The 21,191-nt window shown below is 39.3% G+C and overlaps 1 protein-coding gene across 20 annotated transcripts in view; it reads left to right on the top strand.

The window, feature by feature from the left end:
• Positions 1 to 21,191, top strand: part of TENM3 (teneurin transmembrane protein 3) — a 2,657,329-nt gene that overhangs the window by 1,803,214 nt on the left and 832,924 nt on the right. For all 20 annotated transcript variants that reach the window (XM_056560421.1, XM_056560526.1, XM_056560513.1 and 17 more), the window contains one exon: positions 19,057 to 19,335. In XM_056560421.1, the coding sequence (XP_056416396.1) occupies positions 19,057 to 19,335 (279 nt within the window). The remainder of the gene's footprint in view (positions 1 to 19,056; positions 19,336 to 21,191) is intronic.

The raw sequence follows: 21,191 nt of genomic DNA, 5'->3' as shown, positions 1-21,191 counted from the left end.
ACTGACTTTTAGGGGAATATTTAAGTTTGTTCTATTATAAAAGTGTACAACCCATTTATTTGCAATAGCCACATGGTCTGATGAACAACTAATGGTTTGTAATGACTGTATATTTTCTGCAATATGTTCCAAGCCCTGACTTTCCCTGACTTTCTTAAATGGGCACTGTCAGAATGTAAAAAACATTTTATATGTTGTGCATTTTGAGGAAACAATAACCTTTCTAATATACCTCATAAAAAAGTATCTAAATATTTTTTTAAAGAAATCATGGTTTATAAAAAATAAAAAAAAAGAGACCACTATGGGTCCTCATAACATCCAGAACATAATCCTGTCCAGTTACAGCATCATCTTTGTTCCAGTTAAACCACATGCTTGGACAAGGTCCGGTAAGTGAGAGAGGGACCAGCCCTCATATCTGCTCATTCCTGTCCTGTCTATCAGACTCCTGTCTGAAAACAAAGATGAGGGGGTTACAGAGTAGCCTGCAGTGATTGGATGAAGAGACGTAGCACAGCACAGTAGACTTAGGGAGAAAGTGAAAGCATTTTGAGTGAGGGCAGGCTCATTGCTTCCCTCAGACATGCCCCTTTCTGAGCAGTGAATGTGTATAAGTGTGAATAAGTGCACAAATAGGGATTTGTGAGCCAAATACTGAAGCTAAAAACATGTACATAATCTGTACGACCTAGTAAGTCATATATATATGTTTTTTTCTGTGATATCACAGGTATGCTTTAAATGGCTCAAATTAGTACTAACTAGTTTCCCTACCACAAAAATAGGGCAAGCCACAACTTCCTACCAATAGTTCCAGCTACAGTACAAGCAAAACAGTGCCCTCCAAATAGTCCTAGTCTCAGCCCCTATAAGACTTGCGACCACAATTTCCCCTTAAATTTAAATGAAATAATTGTTACAATATTACCAAAACTAATAAGGTAATGGGCCATTCAGAACTCTATGAAAATTAGGATAACCTAGTAGAAATTGGCATTGCCTGCATATTTTTTTTCCAGCCAGTTACTTGTAGCTAAAAAAATGGCTAAATAGAAATTAACTATTTGGAAAATTGTAAGGAGGATTTTCTGGTGGAAATACCCTTTAGTAAGTCTATAATAACACCTTTTTCATTTGAAGGTGTAATGCAGCCATTTGTTTGTCCACAAGTGGCAGCCACAACATGTAAGAGCACCCTAATTATCTCACTTGTAAGCCTGTGTGTTCATCTAGTCTTAGAACATTTAACAACATTGACAAATAATAATTACAGTTTATTATTCAAGGCTCAGACTCATGAAGGCTGTGCCAGACAGTTTTTGTGTGCAACATTTTGCTGGGTCTGCACCATGCTCACCAAGTGGATGGGCAAAAGATGGCTTGATGGGGGCATAACCATTTGATACAATTTACTTCTGCAAGCACTTTACTTAAAACTAGGTAAATCCAAAATGTGTTTTTTTTTTACACTTTGATAACTCCTATAAATCCTATAAAAAACAGACATAACACATACTAATATCAATATGCTATGACAGGCGACAATATGCTATAATCACATACATACCATAGAGATAGTCCCAGTTAGTTGTAAAGCCTCCTGTCCATGGCCTGTGTAGAGAAATTACCAGTGGGACACGATCACACTTTCAATGACCTCTCTGTCCCGGATGGTGATGTGTTATGGCATGTGCTGTATACCTAGGCTCTAAATATTCAGTTTTTAAATAATGTGACCTCGAAATTTAATTGGACCTATGAGCTCAACCATTTTGTTGTTCCAGAGAAAAAAGTATGGTTATAGAATCCTCGGACATTGCAGAATAAATATTTATGCATATAAAACATTTTGATTAACTGTCTTGAGAACAATGTACGCTCATTACCTGCTATTAAAACTCTTAAGTCTCTTGTTAGAAAAATGAGCTGTATGTAATTGATGTTAAGCCGCTCATAGAAGGAAATCAACCTCTGTTCCTACGAGCAGGCATCATTGAATTATTATACAAGCTTATTTGTACTATTGATAATACACATTGTCAGTCAATGTGTCAGAGTGTGTCAGATTTACTGAATATGTTTATTAAAGCAGGCTTGTTTTTCCCCCCTGTGTAATGTAAGAAAATTAAATTAAGAGCTACAGTTTCTGGATCTAGCTAAGTAATTTCTTGTAATGTAGCTACTATTTACAGTAAATCCTTCCCCATAAAAATGGCAGAAATCCATGGAATTGAGTCCATGTGAAAAAAAGGTATTTATAGGGAAACTCTGATGCTGTACAATTTCATAATGTGGACAAGGGATGAGCGAATAGAATCTGACAAATCGAAATTCGTTAAGAATTTCAGGAAAAATTCGATTTGCAAATGCGAATACACAGAAAAGCATTTTTACCGCAGTGATTCACCTCCCAGTCACATCAGCATTCTTTTACAGAGAGGGACAGAGAGCAGTGTGTTGCAGGGAAAACCTTTTTTACAGCAGTGATTCACCTCAAGCCCAAATCCAGCCTTTAAGCACTGATAGGGGAGGGAGTGAGATTGAGAGAGAGAGTGCAATTTTGGGTGTAGTATACAGCGACTGTGTGCTACAGCACTGGTGTGTACTGCTGATGTTGCGCCCAAATACTGTTTTAAGCATACTGGAGAGCATTGTCCTCCCTCATGAGTGCATACCACATATGTACATCTAAGTGGTGTACTATTTTTTTCCTGTTAAAGTCTTAAGGGCATAAATACTGTGAAAGGCAAGGCAAAAGTACAAACCTGCTGGTGTTATACACCAATATGGTTTCAAGCATACTGGAGTGCATTGTTCTCCCCTCATAAGTGCATTCCACATGTGTACATCTAAGGGGTGTACTGTTTTGTGCCTGTTAAAGTCTTAAGGGCCTAGTTACTGTGAAAGGCCAGCCAAAAGTGCACACCTGCTGGTGTTGTAGACAAATACCGTTTTAAGCGTAGTGGAGCGCATTGTCCTCCCCTCATAAGTGCATACCACATGTGTACATCTCAGTGGTGTACTATTTTGTTCCTGTTAAAGTGTTAAGGGTCTAGATACTGTGAAAGGCCAGCCAAAAGTACACACCTGCTGGTGTTGTACACAAATACTGTTTGAAGCGTAGTGGAGCACATTGTCCTCCCCTCATATACACGCTAAGTGTGTCAGACAGAGAAGTGCCAGGAGTTCACAGAGGACTGGCAGAGGCCTAAATTCATCAGGCAGAGGTGGCAGCAGACTAGGGGAAAGTGGCAGCAGGAGTTGAAGCGAGAGGTCTGAGCTCCCGCCATCAGCTAGCGGTCGTGTCTCGACCAACAACCCATCTGCCGTCATCGATTGGTTAACACGGATATCCACTTCATCACAAGTGACTTCTGACACCCCCAGTCAACAGTCGGTTGGTTACTCAGACACAACGCTTAGTTGCCATTGTCCGAGAGCAGTCCCTGTCCTCCCATTGCCTTTGTCCTATGCTGTTCTCTCCCCTACAGAAGTATCTTATGCTGTGGGTTCAGCTCCACTATTTAGTGAGGACGATCGAGAGGACAGTCAGCCGCTTCCCAGGAGGTAGTGAAACAGGGGTTCCTGGAGTCGGCGGAAGTAGCAGTCAATCAGTGCGGACTATTGGTGGGAAAATCAGCTACTCGGTTGTGTGGCAGTTTTTCATCAAGCATCCAGAGGAGGTTAACATGGCCACATGTAAGATGTGTCGGCAGAAGGTGAAGCGTGGCCAGGGTCCCAATGTTGGCACCACGGCCCTGCATCAACATATGCATAGTCACTGGGAGAACCGTGGCTCCGATGTAGTGGTCCAGCCTGCTGCATCACCCAGTGGCACGCCGCTCCCTGTTTCAGCCAGCCAAGGCTCCACCACCTCAGCCGAAGGAAGCTGTGTGTCATACCCATCTTCTGTCGCTCCAGATGCTCCTTCGCCTCCTACTTCGAGTCAGTCATTCCGCCAGTAATCCATTGGCGAAGCCATGTCCAAGAGACATCAGTATGCGCCCACTCATCCAACAATGCAGAAACTGAATGTGCTCCCCTCCAAGTTGCTGGTGCTGCAGTCCTTCCCTTTTCAAGTGGTGGACTCTGCACCTTTAAGGGAGCTGAGCTGAAATGGAAAGTCCCAAGCAGTCATTTCTTTGCGAAGAAGGCAGTACCAGCCCTGCACAATTTTGTGGAACAGAAGGTGGGCTAGTCCTTGAGCCTGTTAGTGTGTATCAAAGTGCACGGCAGTGCCTATGTGTGGAGCTGTAACTATGGTCAGGGACATTACATGTCCTTTATGGCCCACTTTGTGAATGTGATTCCTGCACAGCCACAACAGCAACTTGGACAGGTCACACAACTTCTGCCACCATGCCAACAGGCCGTTGGTCCTCTGCCTCCTCATCCTCCACCGTGTCCTCAGCCTCCACTGCACAGACAAGTCTCAGTTCCCCTCCAGCATACCATGTGTGCAGGGCACGGCGATGTCACGCTGTTCTTCACATGGTTTGCCTGGTCGACCAGAGTCACACAGGGGAGGAACTGCTAAAAGTCATTCATCAAGAAATGGAATCATGGCTTACTCCACGAAAACTGGAAATGGGAACTATGGTGACCGACAACGGGAAAAACATCTTGTCTGCGCTGTGACAAGGAAGCCTGGACATGCGCCCTGCATGGCACACATGTTCAATCTGGTTGTCAGACAGTTCCTGAAGTGTTCCCCCCATCTGCAAGACATCCTAACAATTGGAAGGAAACTGTGCATGCACTTCAGCCACTTGTACACCGCAAAGCACACCCTCCTTGAGCTGCAGCGTCAGAACAGCACCTCAAATAACCGCAAATCACCGCAAATACATTTGGATCAAACCACATTTTTTCTGAAAATTCGATGAATCGGCCAAATCAAATTTTTCACAAATTTGCTCATCTCCAATGTAGACTGGAAATATGTTGCTTTTTGGAGTTTGGTTACTTATCACTATATTTTTCAAACTCTGTATGCTTCAATAGTCAGTAACCTCTCAACAAACTTTTCTGGAAAAGCTGTTATGTGTACAGGAGGAGGACTATTTCTGGCCATTATACAACTGATATCTGGCATTATTTACCCTGTTTTCCTTCTTGAGGCTTAATTTCTATTGTTTAGTTTCCCTTCAGGGAGTGGGGAAAAAATAGCTGCTATCATACATTCCATATACTGCACACATATAGCATACCCACAAAAGCAGCGGCAACATGGACAACATTATTAAACAGTACTGAGCAGTGCAATCGTTTCATCAAGTGTTTAGATGAAATATAATACCTACTAGAGTTTCAGCTCTGTGTCTCTCGGTGCCTCTATATTCCTCTATTCCCATAGACCACAAAGTTTCTTAAATGCAGGGTGAGACGGGGGGGGGGGGGGAGAAATAAGCTGCAAATGTGCCGATCACAGTCACAGAGGGACTGCAGAGTAAGCTCCCACACACCAGCCGGGTTGCTCTGTGTGTCAGCTTGTAGTGGTGGATTTTCAACTGAAGTAATCCACAGCTACGAGCAGACAAACAGGGCTACCTGGCCGCAGCTGGGAGCTCAATCTGCTGTCCCTCTGTGACTGCTGTTGGCGCATCTGCAGGGTTAAATAAGCTGAGGATGCGCCCTATGTGACCTTGCCCTAAATGTTCTTGTACTATTGCTTTGTATAACATTTGTAAAAGTGTGATGACTAAAAGCTTTACAAAGGGCCTTATCCACTATTTTGAGGGTAATTGCAACGTTTCTCGAACTCCACTGTTTATTAAATTATGTCCTTATATTTTCATAAGATGCCCCTCCATACAGATTTACTCTACAAAACAATATGAATAGGAACCTGAAACAGTTTCTACAATTCATGCTCCACAAAGCAGCCTAATGCAAAGAATAAAAAATAAAATGTGAAGTTGGAAACCCGATTCATCTTTGTTTAGTTGCCAATTTTTGTAAAACTCAATCTGGTTACTTTTCAGTTTCTTTTCAGAAAATAGCTCTGTATTGGGTTATGGAGGCTTTGAGGATCTGATAGCTTGGGAAAAGCACAGAGAAATTTCCCAAAATAGTGGGAATAACTTTATACAAGTCTGTAGTTCAAAGATGTCAGTGTTCCTTTGTGCGTTAACTTCTTTTGATAAATTATGAGCCAATAAGGAAGTGGATTAAAACCTGAATCGTGTGATAAACCATGTGCCAAATGGTTTCTTTTTTTTTTCCTGTTTTGTTTTTATTAGTTTTGTATTCTGAGTTCTGAGCATCTAGAAATTGTGACCACCCTGGATTCTCCGCCAGAACGATTGCCATATTTTTCCTCTTCCCTGCTTGTTTAAATAAGTCATTCTCTTGGAGTTTACATCGTTCATAATTGTCACCAGCATTTTTAACATCATTCTGCTTGACTTAAATTTAAGCAGTCAATTAGTTTTACATTTTTATTGATTAATCATTTGCGTTTTACATTGTACTCGTTTAAGCATCCATTAAATTGGCTGACTGAAAAGGTAGGATTAAGGGATTAGGGCCAGAGCTGCGGTTTCAGTTATAATAGGTGAAAACAGTTTTTATTTGGTAACTTGTGTAATGATGCATTAAAAATGTCAGACAATATTTTTGTCATATTTTATTACTATAAGGGTGGTTTTATGCACAGGTCATTTTTTTTTTCTTAACAAAAATGTATGTGATTTTTTTCATGAATTTTTTTAAGGTAAAAAAAAAACGCTGCATCTTACAAAAAAGTATTTTTTTAAAGATAAAATGCACCACAAACATTGGACCTAATTTGTCCAATTGATAACACTGTCTATAACAACCAATCAGAGTTTAGCTTTCACTTCATAAACTGCTCTGGTAATAATAAAGATGAACCCTGATTGGTTGCTATGGGTAAGAAAGACAGGTGTGTGGACGTGTGATATAGGCTTTACTGGGAAAAAAATATATGTAAAATAGCTAGCTCTCCTCCAGAAGGAAAATAGCTTGCTCTCTATTGCCACCTAGTGGACATGTCATCCCTGCAAGTCAATGCTTAACCCTTATGTGAGCCTTGAAACATCACTGGGTATTATTAGCCAAGTCAAAACCTTCTCCAGAAGTAAGGGTCATTCATCTTCAGACAGCAGTTGGGCAGGGGGCTGACTGGCTGAAAGGCATTTTAGGTGGGAATATACTGATGGATTTTTATAAAGGAGGCCAAACTTATCCTAATACGGGCATAGTGTAAACTTAGACTAGACTCTCAAAATGTAATAATATGTGCCCATAATGTGTTACTACATGCTTCTGTATTTTTGTGGCATTTTTAGGGTGAGTGGCATTTAAAGGAGGCCTAAATAAGCTGTTAATTCTCGGTAGAACTTTCTGTGTGTTGTAGTTTAACAAAATATGAATGGGTCATAAATTAGAATCTAATGACGTTGATTTTACTTGTAGTCTTATATTAAAAGAAAATACAATGAAATGAAGATGTCTTGCATGAAATTACAAGCACAGTTTTGCTGCAGCAGTACCTGTGGCTTGCCAGGTGGTATGGGACTTCATTATTCATCATACTCTACCAGCCACAGATTACGTTAGTATTATTTTTTTCTTATTTTTATTTTTTAAGAAGTTTATTCATGAACAGTCAGAGTTTATATGTATAATCAGTAAAGAAAAAAGAAAGTCTTCTGAATCAAAAAATTCAGTTTCTCCCCCCTCACATTACATTTTCATGCAATTTTTTGGGCCCAAGGATAATTTTAGAACTCCTCTTTCTTTTGATCTTGTTTAGTTTTTCTACAAAAATAGGATTGTTTTCCCCTTGTTTTCCCTTTTCTTTGTTTGCGTTGTCTTTTCGTCTGATCGCCAGGAAGTCTGCTAATAAAAAAAGCACAGTTGTATATTTCTTCTGCACTCCCCCCACAACCTCTAGTAATGTTGCTTATGGTTTCTGTTGCTCTTCTCCTCCGGGTGCTGGGGCCCATTTCATCAAATTTCAATCATTTCATCAGTCAATCACTTACCAGGGCTGTGTCTCACCAGAGCCAAGGATTGGCTGAGCGGCAATTGATGTTCTCAGCCGCCTTCCACTTCCTGGTTCTTGTGCCCAGTACGTCAGAGTGCCTTTCAGCTAGTCACTGGCTGAGGCCGGTCACCGATATGGACAGTGGACAATTGACATATCGGGCCCAAGTATCGTGAAGAGGAGAACACCAGAGACTGGAAGCAGCATAGCAGGAGGCAGAGGAGGAGTGCAGAAGTTATCTCTAGTTTTATCTTTTTTTTTTTTTTTTGGGGGGGGGGGGGTTTATAGCCCGTGCATCCATAAAAAGAGACCTTCCAGCAGATTATCCCTTCAATTGTGTACATTAGTTGCCACAAACATTGCAGTAGCAATATGAGCTGCAGAGGTTTCAGTTGGATCTGTGCATGGTTGCTTGAGGCAACAATGTTACACAAGCCTAAGGCACTGTGGTCCAATCACCTACCTTCGCAATTGCTGAATTATGTAATTGAACATATAATAGGTGAAGGGACCCATAGCATTATAAAAGTTCTCTTGATATAAAAAATAGACCACACTACTACCACAGACCCTAAATTTTTTAACCCCCTCTCCTCAGCATGTCCTTACCTGGACAACCTTGCCGCATTATGAGTATTGTTGAAAGTCCCTGTTAGAATAAGGCAAACTGAACATACTTTTCAGAGTAATACAGTATATAAAGTTTTCTCTTAATTTGCTAACTAATGGAATTATAAGTGACAATGCCATAAAATATATCTATAGAAGTGCCTGTACATGGGTGCCCAGTGTAGAATTGTCATTATAGACAGAATCATCTTATTAATATAATAATATTCATAGAATGGGGAGAGGTCGGACTAGTTTGCTTTAGTTTTAAAGTTACTTTATTCTTCACCCTGAAGCAAGTTTGATGTTCTTAGGTGAGAAAGAGCTGTGCTTGGAAGATTTATTTGTTTTAGAATTCATATCTCCTTGTCAGCCATTGAAGACATGCATTGAATGTTACCCTTTGTTTCTATCATTTGTTTTCATAACCTCGGTAAGGTGATGAATTACAGGCGTCTGTCAGCCTTTTTTAATAACTGCATTTTGCAAGTAAACAAATATATTGAGGGACTTATATTAGAAATAAACAATATTTCATCATGCAATAAAGAGTTATGTTATTTTTTTTCATGATTTCTGCTCATTTTTACCTTTTTACTGAAAATGGAGAAAACCCTATGGAGTCTGGAGGAAAACTTCTTTTGAGTCAATTGCATTAGAGGAACCAACAAGCAGTGAACTTTTATCTGCTTTCCACAAGTTAGAAGAGAAAAGCAATTGTGTAAGTTCTTGCTAAAAGGGAGCCCAACTTTGGCAATGAAAGGTGTTAAAATTAGCCTGTCCTGAAAGTACAGTGCAGTCAGTATGCATTTTATTATAGAGCAGATTCATATATAGTTTTATGGGAAAAAGTTTCAGGATAACTTGTCATTTATTCCTTTCAATCTCTGGTCATTCTGGGCCAAATAGTCAAGTGGGCGGACCTAATCAGTGATTGACAGCTATATGTATAAGTGTACATATAGAGTTCTGTCAATCACTAGGTAGTGATTGACATAACTCTATATGTACACTTATACATATAGCTGTCAATCACTGATTAGGTCCGCCCACTTGACTATTTAGCCCAAAATTATTAGAGATTTACTGGGATAAATGACAAATTATCCTATGAAGGGCTCCTATGTTTCAGCACTGAGAATTGCCCTTCAGAGTTATATACATCTCTATATAAGACCTCACAGCAAAAGAAAAATGTAAAAATGGGCCTTTATTTCCTGGTGACTGCCCTTCATGGGCCACTCCAGCAGCCTTCCTCCAAACTAGCCATTTTGTCAGACCTCCCTTACATACCATCACCTTTTCCCCTGATATTAGCCATTGCTTCCACTACAATGCAAGAATACTGCAACACTTTTATGGGCAGTATGAGCATTTAGCAGTTCTAAGAGGATGAGGCAAAATTAGAATTGCAAAGTGATGTTCACGTTACATGTCAGCCTCTCACTATATTAGTCAATAGTTGCTGCATGTGATGTCATGATTTTTTAATGCTGAAAATTCCCTGTGTTTGATTAGTGATGCACCAAGCAAATGTGTTCCACATACTGGGGAATTTCCAACCATTTCAAGCCTGAAACAGCTGTAACCTACATTGCTCTAAGCATTGTGCATCCCAACCACTTTCTGTTTTTACTTGTTTACATTGATAAATGATGTTCCTCCTATAAAGATTTAGTGAGTGCCAGTTTTTCCCTTGTCAAAGAAATGTTAGTGCAGTTCTTCTGCTGAAGAGTATTAGACTATGGATCTTGATATCTGGGGCACTTCCAGTGTTTACTATGTGCGTTAAGTAGCAAGTATGCTGGTTTGCTAAATGTCACATTTGCCATCAGAAAACATGAACTTGTAATTGTTCAAATGCATTTTTCACATACCGAAGAAATGGACAAATGCAGAAATAAGTAATGTCTGCTTATTGATTATGTATATGACAATTATTGAGTAAAATGTACCGTAGGGTTATGACTGCAAGGACTCCAAGGATTTAGACCAACATTTTGTTGATTGAATGTTGTGGTGAGACTGTGCTGACTGTGCATCTTACATGAACTAGGTGATGTCATGGAAGGAAATGGTGTCCACCGCCCCGCAGAGTGGAGTGAGCCAATGCACTGTATTTAGAAGCAGAACGTCTACTAAGTGAATGTTTGATGGATTGAGATATCAGGCACTAATGGGCAAATGCAAACAATTCCAATAGATGAATGGTCTCACTTCCAAGAAACCTGTTGATAAGTACTGTTTGATTCTGTGTTAGTCATAGACTTTAGAAAAAAAAATGTTTGTGCCTCATTAATGTAATCCATTTACAATGGTAAATGGAAATGCAGCCACTGAGGATATCAAGGCACTAAAGTAATTAACAGGCAGCTTAAAACTGCTCCCGTTCAAAGTGCATTTTGCCTTCTATCTTCGACTGAAAATGGCTGTTAATGACAAATGGAGATGCCTGAATTGTGCACATTTGTCTGAAGCTGATACAATGACCTACTGTAATTACAAGGAGGGAGCGGCCTGCCATACATCTTACTCTTCCAAGTTTAATTTTAGAAGATAAAAGCATGCCACGATCAGTCTAGTCTCTGAATCAGACCACACATTGGCGGGCACTGGTTTATTATGACGGATGAGAAGATTTAACAAGTTGGGTACTTGGCATTGAGCCGTCCTGATCAGTCACAAGTTACATAAAATCAATAATGGCTGATATCTCATATGGCTGCCTTCCTGAAGATTCCCTATGTCTAATTGCCTCATATTAGTGTCTTGTAGTACATGGAGGCCACGTCTTCTTATACAGAATGATTAGGCTCCTTAAAGTCAATTGGAAGTGCTATAGAAGGGGTAGCCATTTTCTAATGCTATACCATTTCATTGTAAACTATAGTCTTCAGTTTGAGCAAATTTATTATTTGCACCTTTTCTAGCTGGACTTATTCCCCTTTGGTAAATATTTAGTATGCCAAATTTATCGCTTTATGTAGGATAATTTTGGTGCAATTTTCAAATCCTTGTTTTGCTTTGCGTGGATTTATATGCCACTCATTGACTGCAGTAAGTGCAGCGGCACAGAAAATTATAAATTCCTAGGGAAAAAAAATATAAACACTTTTTGTGACTGGTTGAGCAAAATAACTGCAATAAAGACAAATTCTGGGGACACAACAAACAACCTTCCCTTATTACATCAACAAACATATTTATTTATTTATTTAGTTTTTTTTTCATATTAAATCATGTTGTTTTTTTTGTTTTTTTTCTGTCATTTTCTTTCACTACATCCTCCTGGGCTCTGCTATCAGGTGTTGCAGTGGGATATTATTGGTGTCATGATCTATTGCCACCAAAACCTTCTACAAAGCGCTCCGTACACACAATGTCCACCCAATGCATAAAAATTATAATGTTTTACTTACAGAGATTTGAGAATTTCCCAGTTTAGTTGCAGTGGCCAGTTTTCAGTTTTGCCCAAGTGATACCAGGACCTGCAAATTAGAAGCCTCCATTAGTCATAGCAGGAGGTGCCGCCATATTGGTCTCCACTTTTGAATTAGAATCTTGGATGATACTAATAATTATCATATTCAATCTGTAACAAGATGAGAATAAAAAGGGAAGTTAATGCAAAAAAAATAAAAACAACATGGCCACAACAATAAAAGCATAAAAGGAAAATCTGTAAAAAAAAATTTGGAGTGGAAATTTCCTAAATTCACTGGAAAACCATTTTCAATACCAATACAGGGGAGAAGGCTTGTATAGAGAAACCAAGAGCAATTCAGTTGTCGATTTCAATTTCCAGAGAAATTCCTTAAAAAAAAAAAAAAAAAAAGAGAAAAAGTATCGGATACCTTAGCAAGAAGAATTCCTCCATATCCTCTTCCACACACACACAAACACACACCACGTTTGAGCATGCATCCCATTTTTATGACACTATATACTTACTTATTTGTCATCATTGCTGCTTCTCTGGATAGGCCATCGTTATTAGGCAGAGGGTGGGGCGAAGAATTCTGGCACCCCCCGCCAATCACCCATTTGGAGAGGCTAAAGCAGTCATGCGAGCACCACAGCCTTTTTAGACTTCTACACAGCATACTTTTAGTAGCAGTGTTGCAAGGAACTACAGCATTTTCCCATTCACTTTAATGGGACAGTATTACAATTTTTTTGCACAGCTACCACTAATAGTATGTTGGTAAACACTGAAAAGGCTATGGCAACCTCTTCACATATTGGTGAGGGTTTTAGGAGTCAGACCTTTGTTTATCTAATATTTATGGCCTATCCTGTGGGGAAAAAAAGTCTAATCAACTGGTGCAAGAAAGTTAAACATATTTGTAAATTACTTCTATTTAGAAATCTTTATCCTTCCAGTACTTATATGTTGCTGTGTACTACAGAGAAGATGTATAGTTCTTTTTTGTCTGACCACAGTTCGCTCTGCTGAAATCTCTGTCCATATCAGGAACTGTCCAGAGCAGAAACAAATCCCCATAGCAAACCTCTCCTGCTCTGGACAATTTCTGACATGGACAGAGGTGTCAGCAGAGAGCACTGTGGTCAGACTGAAAATAACTACACAACTTAATTTGCAGCATACCGCAGCTGATAAGTACTGGAAGGGTTAAGATATTTAAATAGATATAATTTACAAATCTGTTTAAATTTCTGGCACCAATTGATTAGAAAACAATGTTTTCCATCGGAGTACCCCTTTAATGATACTTTAGTGGCCTTCCTACACATTGGGTGCATTTACTATTCCAAATGTGCCAAAATACATGCATTGCGCCACATTTATAATATTTAATATTTATATTGGCATCTCAGTTGATGGTGGGGAGTGCAGTTTAACTAAAAAGAAGACATGACTTGAAATGTAACACTGCCCATAACTGCGCCAAAACATAACGCAAAATATTGGCATAATGCTAGCTAACCAATAGTAGTTATAAAGTGAGACAATAGTGGCTGAAGATGTTCTAAATTTAGCATAAACTGCTGTGACAAATTTTGGCGCATTCTTAGGCTGCCTGCTCTAAGTTTACGCCATCTAAACATTAGACAGGATTAACAAATCTGCCCCATTGAGATTACATAATGTGCTGGAGTAAATTACATAATCAGCTTTACTGCATTGGCAAACTCAACTCCGCTGCATCCTTATGGGTTACTGGTACATTACAATCTCGTGAAGCTATTGCGGCATGTTTGCGCAGCTAAGAATCTTTATTTAATTGTTCCTTTATATAATATTATTAAGGCGCACACATAATGATAAAATATTTTTTTTATACGAGTGAAAAATGAATTTTTATAAAGCATTGCAAAAGAGAGTTGGCTAGATTCACTCGCCTGCCAGATTATGACATGACACTGGTTAAAATTGCAGAGACAAGGCAAAGTGATAAACGTCAGATGTAGTGGATAATAGAAACTCTGGCTACTGCATAGGAAGGAGAACTGTCACTCATCATCCCTCCGGTGTATTGCTTTCCATATTGATAGAGATGTTGATATTTTTTTCTAAGATAATCAGAAGTCCTCGGTGGACATGGCGAGCGGCGCACTGGATGGAGGATGTGAGTGTGAATTACTTAAGGATAGTTGGAAAATCCAGTCTTGGGGCAAATACGTGCGGTTGGACTGCATGGTACAGAGAGGACTGAACAGCCTGTGTTGCTTTGCTATGTTAAACAAATATAGGCGTGTGCATTTTCGATTATAAGCACCATATGACACAATGCAGGCAAAGATTGATTCTGTTGCCAGCCGGATGCATTGCTGTTTTCCCTCTAATACGTTAACATAGATTTTTTTAACAAAACACATAACGTCTGGCGTGATGATGTAGTTGATTAAAATAATAGAAATGAGAAAGATGATATCTGTTGAACCAACTGTTTTCTCTATTTATTTCCACCATGTATAGTTGTTATTTTAGGCAGTATGCTGGCAGAATGGTTTAACGGATTATAGAGAAATGCAGATTTAGCTTCCCATTTCTCCAGAAAGTCAACGGTATAATAAAATTTAAGTACACTTGCAAACAATAAAGGCATATCTTTGTTGGCACTATATATTCTAACACATTTAAAGGTAAAACAGAAAGACAATGTAGCTCACTATAGCACAAAATTGTAGCAAAATTCCCCATAAAACAATAGCAGCATATGGCTATACGAAATGTTGTCGACAATGCCATGTATTGAGCATGTGCGCTGAAACGGGAAATGTCACATGACTCATCATAAATTATCTCCTATCCCTATTGCTGACATTATTGTGGAACGTTATGTCAGCAACAGGGATAGGAGAGAATTATTATTTCCCAAGCAAACTTCCAAATCGAGATCTATGACAAAGACAGTGTGGGCTTTGACATACTCTACCCAGTTTAATAAAGCCTGTGGTATCATTTTGAGACATTTACATTTCCTCAAACAGGACCCCATTTTTGCACATATTTTTTCGGAAGGCTGTATGATAGTATCTAAGAAGGCCCGTTCTCTGGGGGACTGCATAGCCTCTAATAGCACTAGTAACAGTTCACACACTTCTGAAAGATGCTTGCGTTGTCGTGTGCCAAACATCCATGTTGCGCTTGTAATTATTCAAAACAGACCAATTCTTTTGTCAACTCAACAGGAGACAGAACTTTTAAGATCAAGCAGTTGCTCAACTGTTGCTCTAAAAATATTGTCTATGTCATTGAGTGTACCAGTTGCTCATTGAAATATGTTGGGTGTACCAAACCAAAGTTCCTAACTAGGATTTTGGAGCATCTCAATGACATTAGCAATCCTTCTAGACATACCCAATCAACTGCATCCTCTCACTTTGCAAATGTACACCGCGGGTCACATGAAGCGTTTGTAGCATATGTAATTGAAAAAATTCAATCACATGTCCACGGAGGTGACTTGCATAGAAGACTCCTGAATCGAGACGCCTTCTAGAAATTCACCTTAAATACTGTAGAGCCTTTCGGTCTCAATATTCACAATGAATTATTTTTACATTATTAATAGTATGCCATTCTATTGACAAAATAAGTCTCTTTTTCATGTCCACAAAGTGGCTCTTTGTATTAATCTATTGTCTATCGAGAAGCCCTCTAGTGGAGTTATAGTGCACTATATTGTTGTACTACCAATTCTAATAAACTATGAAGTATGTATATATGATGAATTTTGTGCAGCAACTATGTTTATCTTTATTTATCATTTATTATTAATGTTCACCTATTTTTCATTTATCTTTATTTATTTCGTATTGACAAATGTGCTTGGTGTGAACTGGTCTCTACATAGTCTCCGGTATACCAGTCATTAGAATTTAGACGCATGCCAGTGTAGTTTGACCTTTTATGTCCGGGAACTCTGTGATCCCCGTTCACACTAATTAGTTGGATTTGACTTGCTATGGTTGATCACATGGTTTTAATCACTAGTATTAATTGCACTTGTGTGTGTTTCTGCACCAGAGGTGCATCACATCAACTGGCAGGACATATCACAAGAGCTTCTGCATGAAAATGGGTGACAGCTGTCACCCATTTTCATGCAGAAGCTCTTGTGATATGTCCTACCAATTGATGTGATGCACCTCTGAAAATAAAGAATCAAGCACTGTTTGCACTTTTAAGCTGGTGAGTGCGGCCCATTTTTCTTCTTTGATGGGTCTTTATAAGTAGACCATGGGCATTTACGGATTATCTGTGACAAAGAACGGATAGCCATTTGAAAATGCGTCCAGAATCTGCTCCCACCATCTTACGTGTATTGTACTGCTTTTATTTTTAATAAAGCTGGAATTTGCTTTACTCTGCTGGATCAACTTCTCTTGTTTCCATGCAGAATTGTCACACATAGAAATTGTCTCATAGCTATGCTGTCTTGAAGGGATGTGAAGCCCTCAACAGTTACTGCTGTGACCAGATCCTCGGGTAGACTGTTCCAAAAATTCACAGTTCTTATAGAAAAAAAGGCTTGTTGACTCTGGGGATTAAACCTCTTCTCTCCAGGCAGAAGGAGTGCACCCTTGTCTTTTGAGTTTTTTTTTTTGCCTGGTACAGTTTCCCCCATATTTTTGTATGGTGCATTTATATACTTGTTCATATCCACTATAAATGTATTTTCTCAATACTAAACAAATGTAATTATTTTTATCTTTCCTCATAACTAAGATGCACCATGCCACTATAAAATCAACCCCTTTTCCAGACACTTTCATTTGTGTAAAAAGTGTCTAAAACACATAATAATTTTGTGTCTGGCAAACAAAGACTGTTTATGGTTCAACCTGAGCCAGAATTCTGTCGCATTTTGTGAAGTAAGTCACCTTTAATGTTAGTTTCATTTACCACTGGAAAATTTCAGAATTCCAGTGAAACTCCCCCCACCCCATCCCTCTATTCTGCTTTTTAACAATGAGTGTACCACAAAAAACAATTCTGACACACTTGCAGTTATTTTGAGACTTAGATTTTGACAGAACAGATGCAGAACCCTCTCTGCTGCTGTACTACAATTATTCTATATGTGTGGTCCTACTCCTTTCTGTGTTGCTCATTGCTTAGTGTCCCTCACATAGATCTTCACCTAACACCTGCTATTTTTAATAGACTTTTATGCTGCTTCCTGATCAGAAGGGAAAGCTGTTTTCAAGGCATTATACCCTGTGGTCATGTGATCCTTTCTCTTTTTACTTTCTGCCATGTGGCTGACAGTATTTTAGCAGGTTTGGCTGCTGAACCAAACTGTCTGACGTTTAAGTCTGCACCAAATCAAACTTTTAGCAAAGCTGTGACAGCACCTAGGTTCTGCGGGTAAGGTTTGCTCATCTTTAGTCTCTCATCTTTATCAGCATTTGTATGAATTTACGAATCACAATGAATGAACACACCATTCATATAGGAAAGGATATATAGAAGTAATTTTCAATGACTCAATAATACATACTTCAGAGAACAGTAGAGAAGGATTCTGCACGACCCATCAATTTGCTTACCTCTTCTGTATGAATAGCACCCATTAAATTAATGTTTGTATATGGCTACAGGATCCTAATGCACTGAGCATATATTGTATTAGAATGACATTAATAATTGACAGCTTACCATTTTTCCTTGGTACCCTTGAAAGTACTGATAATATACACAGACACGTAGACATGTATCTTAAATACTGTACGTTTACACAGTATGCGTCAATAACTTTCTGAAGTATACCATGAAAAATATATTTAGTATAATAATATGAAAATAAAAAATAAAAAGATTAAGAGAACTGAAACAAAGAAAACCTAGATATGCAACATGCCTACATTGTCTGTTGAGTAGTCCAACCACTAAAGTGATTATCTAGTATTAGAAAAGAGCCCATAACCTAAGGTCATGTGCGGTGTTACACATCAGTTCCATTCACTTCAATACCACACACAGACTGAGGACAGAAGTGGCACTGTTTCTGGAAGAAAGCAGCTATGTCTTTCTGTATCTGCAAAACCATTTAACAGCACAGTAAAGTGACAGTCACAAGAGCAGAAAGATTGGCCCTCTGTTGTGTGACTGTACCATTCAAGAACAAATTCACTTTCTTTGGGCAGAGGGAGTGGAACCTGCAGAACTTCATTATCGGATGTTGGCTCTGTATGGATATACAGTATCACCAAAAATTACCATGAAAGGTTTATGTGTTGGTAAAAAGCCATTACATGTGTTTTACTTTTTGATTCCACTTGGTATTTTGTAATAAACAATAATAGTTCACTGGGAAAGTTCTCATTCTGCTGTGGATTTCAACACAACTGTGCAGGGAATCTGTAATAAATTCTGTATATGTTACATGCAAATCTGGCTGCTAGGTCACTGCAGATGTCAGTGTAGCAATGGTCCTTGATAAATCCCCAATGTGACTGGCAGGCTCCTCAGTGTGATCAATGTCTGCAGTTTGGGATCTGTTGGAATCTCTTTTAGTTGCCTGTTACAGTAATCTGCCGTGGATTTCCACTGCACAAATCAGCAGCTTTTCGTAAATTGTAACACACCATTTCCCTCTCATCCCCTCCTGCGCTCCTATAAAGCAGAGGCCTGTCAATTTGATTCCCTTTCATGTGTTGCACTGACCGTGCCTTGCTTGTTTGCTGTTTTGGTCTCTCTTGACACTTGAGAAACATTCTTAAATTCTTTAAGTGGTTGACATCAGAAAGAATGCAACCCTAAACCTGAAAAGTACCTGCGACAAAAGAATCTACTTGACCGTAACACATGAATATTACTCAAAATGCCACGTTTGATGCCTGAGAGTTTTAGCATTGAAGGCAATGTGTGTTTGACCAATTTTCACAAAAAAAATTAAATTTTTCTTCTGTCTCTGTTTTTTCTCTTCCTCTGCTTGTGTCTCATTCCCCACTCTTAGGGCAGAACTTCACCTTGAGGCAACTAGGCATCTGTGAACCAGCATCACGTCGAGGACTGGCATTCTGTGCAGACATGGGACTTCCACATAGAGGTTACTCTATCAGTGCAGGTTCAGATGCTGAGACTGAAAATGAAGGGGTCATGTCTCCAGAGCATGCAATGAGACTCTGGGGAAGGGGGGTGAAATCCGGCCGCAGTTCCTGTCTCTCCAGTCGTTCCAACTCTGCCCTGACACTGACCGACACAGAGCACGAGAACAAGTCTGACAGTGAAACCGGTAAGTGATTATATATTTATATCTGGAGAGATAGATACTTAGACTACATATACCATATGTAGCAGAGCTAATGTTATTTCACTTTTCTTTCATTTTTACATCTCTTTCCAGAATGCTCAGTAGTTGGGACCAAATGCCAAATTTGCGTCCGGGCTTCCAACTACTGTTTAAAGTGCTGCTCTCCACAAATGGGAAAGAGGGATCATTTTGCCCTTCTACAGTCATGCTTGTGATCTCTTCAATTTCATTCAGCAAGTCAGATAGTCCCTCTGTCTCATATAAAAATTGCAAAAACAAATTGGCTCTGCTACAAATGTATGTGTATATAGACAAAAGATTTAATTTGTGAAATGTCCATCTTATCAGTTTATTGTATTTGTACAAAATAAATGAGATGATTGTTTGATGAAATGGAAATCACAAAATATTTTTTTCTACAGTTTAGGTTTTTATTTTTATTGAAAGATGAGGGTGGGTTTTTTAGGTGCATCGCATCGGAATTTTGGTAACAGTCACTCCTTATAAGTCAATCCAATACATAGTTCAATGCAGGAGATGGCTATATATGTAGTTTCATAATTGGTAAAGTTAGCAAAACTCATGTCTATCCAGTTTAAACTATTCTCTTGCAATCTCACTCTAGAGAATGGAACAAATTCCTACTAAGCAGAACTTTCCAAAGTGACAGAAAAAGTTTCTGGATCAATGTCCCATCTACAGTAATTTACATCTACATTATAAAAAATTTTTGGCTTCCAAGAAAGGTGTCAAGACCCATACAGAAAGGAAATCAGTTTTATGATAAGGAAGAGTTGGATAAATACATAAATAAATATATAAATAAATATAAAATACCTATTTCTTAGACTGTGTAAACTTAACCTTGGCAGTCTAAGGACCCTATTGCATGGCCTTGAGCCCTCTTTAAACAAATTCCGATCTGAGCCTAATACAAGTCTCAACTGTTTGCTGACATAATTTGTCACACATTCCCCTATTACACGAGAGATGTGTGGCCAACGATGGAACATTTTAATTAAGCGGGGTGATTGACGGCTGATCGCTGAAATCTAGCACATCTTCAGACTGCCTAAGGGTGGGTTCATACCATGGTTTTAGGTCCAGTCAGAAAACCAGATACGGGGCAAAAATGTGCCTACCGGAGTCACCAATTGACTCCGGTCGACTCATTGAAAGTAATTAAATACGGCTGGATCCATTCTTTTTGTCCAATTTGGATGTCTAATAACACATGCATTAGTTTTTTTTTTTTTTTGTACAGATTGTGCCAAAATTCTGAGGTACACACTTTTATTTCCCCAATGTGTCCAAGGTGCTTAACTGTATGAGAGGGATTAAGTAACCAGCTCCATGGCACCTTAAAGGGGTACTCCAGCACTAAACATCTTATCCCCTATCAAAGGATAGGGGATAAGATGTTACATCACGTATAACCCGTTGCTGGGGACCCCGCGATCTCTCCTGCAGCACCCCCATTTTTTTAGAGTGAGGATTGCTCTGTGGCTGATGACAAGCAGTGCAGGGGACGGAGAATAGTGACGTCACGGCTCTGTGGCGTCACAAGGGGGCGGATACTCTGTCCCCTGCACCGCCCGTCATCAGCCACAGAGTGATCCTCGCTCTGTGCAGCTGAAAAACGAGAGTGCTGCAGGAGAGATCATGAGGGTCCCCAGCGTTGGGATACCTGTGATCTAACATCTTATCCCCTATCCTTTTGATAGGGGATAAGATGTTTAGCGCCAGAGTACCCCTTTAAGGTCATCTTTCTCAGACACTTGGTTAAGTGGCATGTCCTGTTTCCCATGCATTGTGGATATGTGCATCTATAGGTAGGA

Source organism: Hyla sarda, chromosome 1 (assembly GCF_029499605.1).
Source record: "Hyla sarda isolate aHylSar1 chromosome 1, aHylSar1.hap1, whole genome shotgun sequence".
NCBI lineage: Eukaryota > Metazoa > Chordata > Amphibia > Anura > Hylidae > Hyla > Hyla sarda.
Note: the sequence above shows the minus strand (reverse complement) of the source record. Positions and strands in the feature narration are given on the sequence as shown.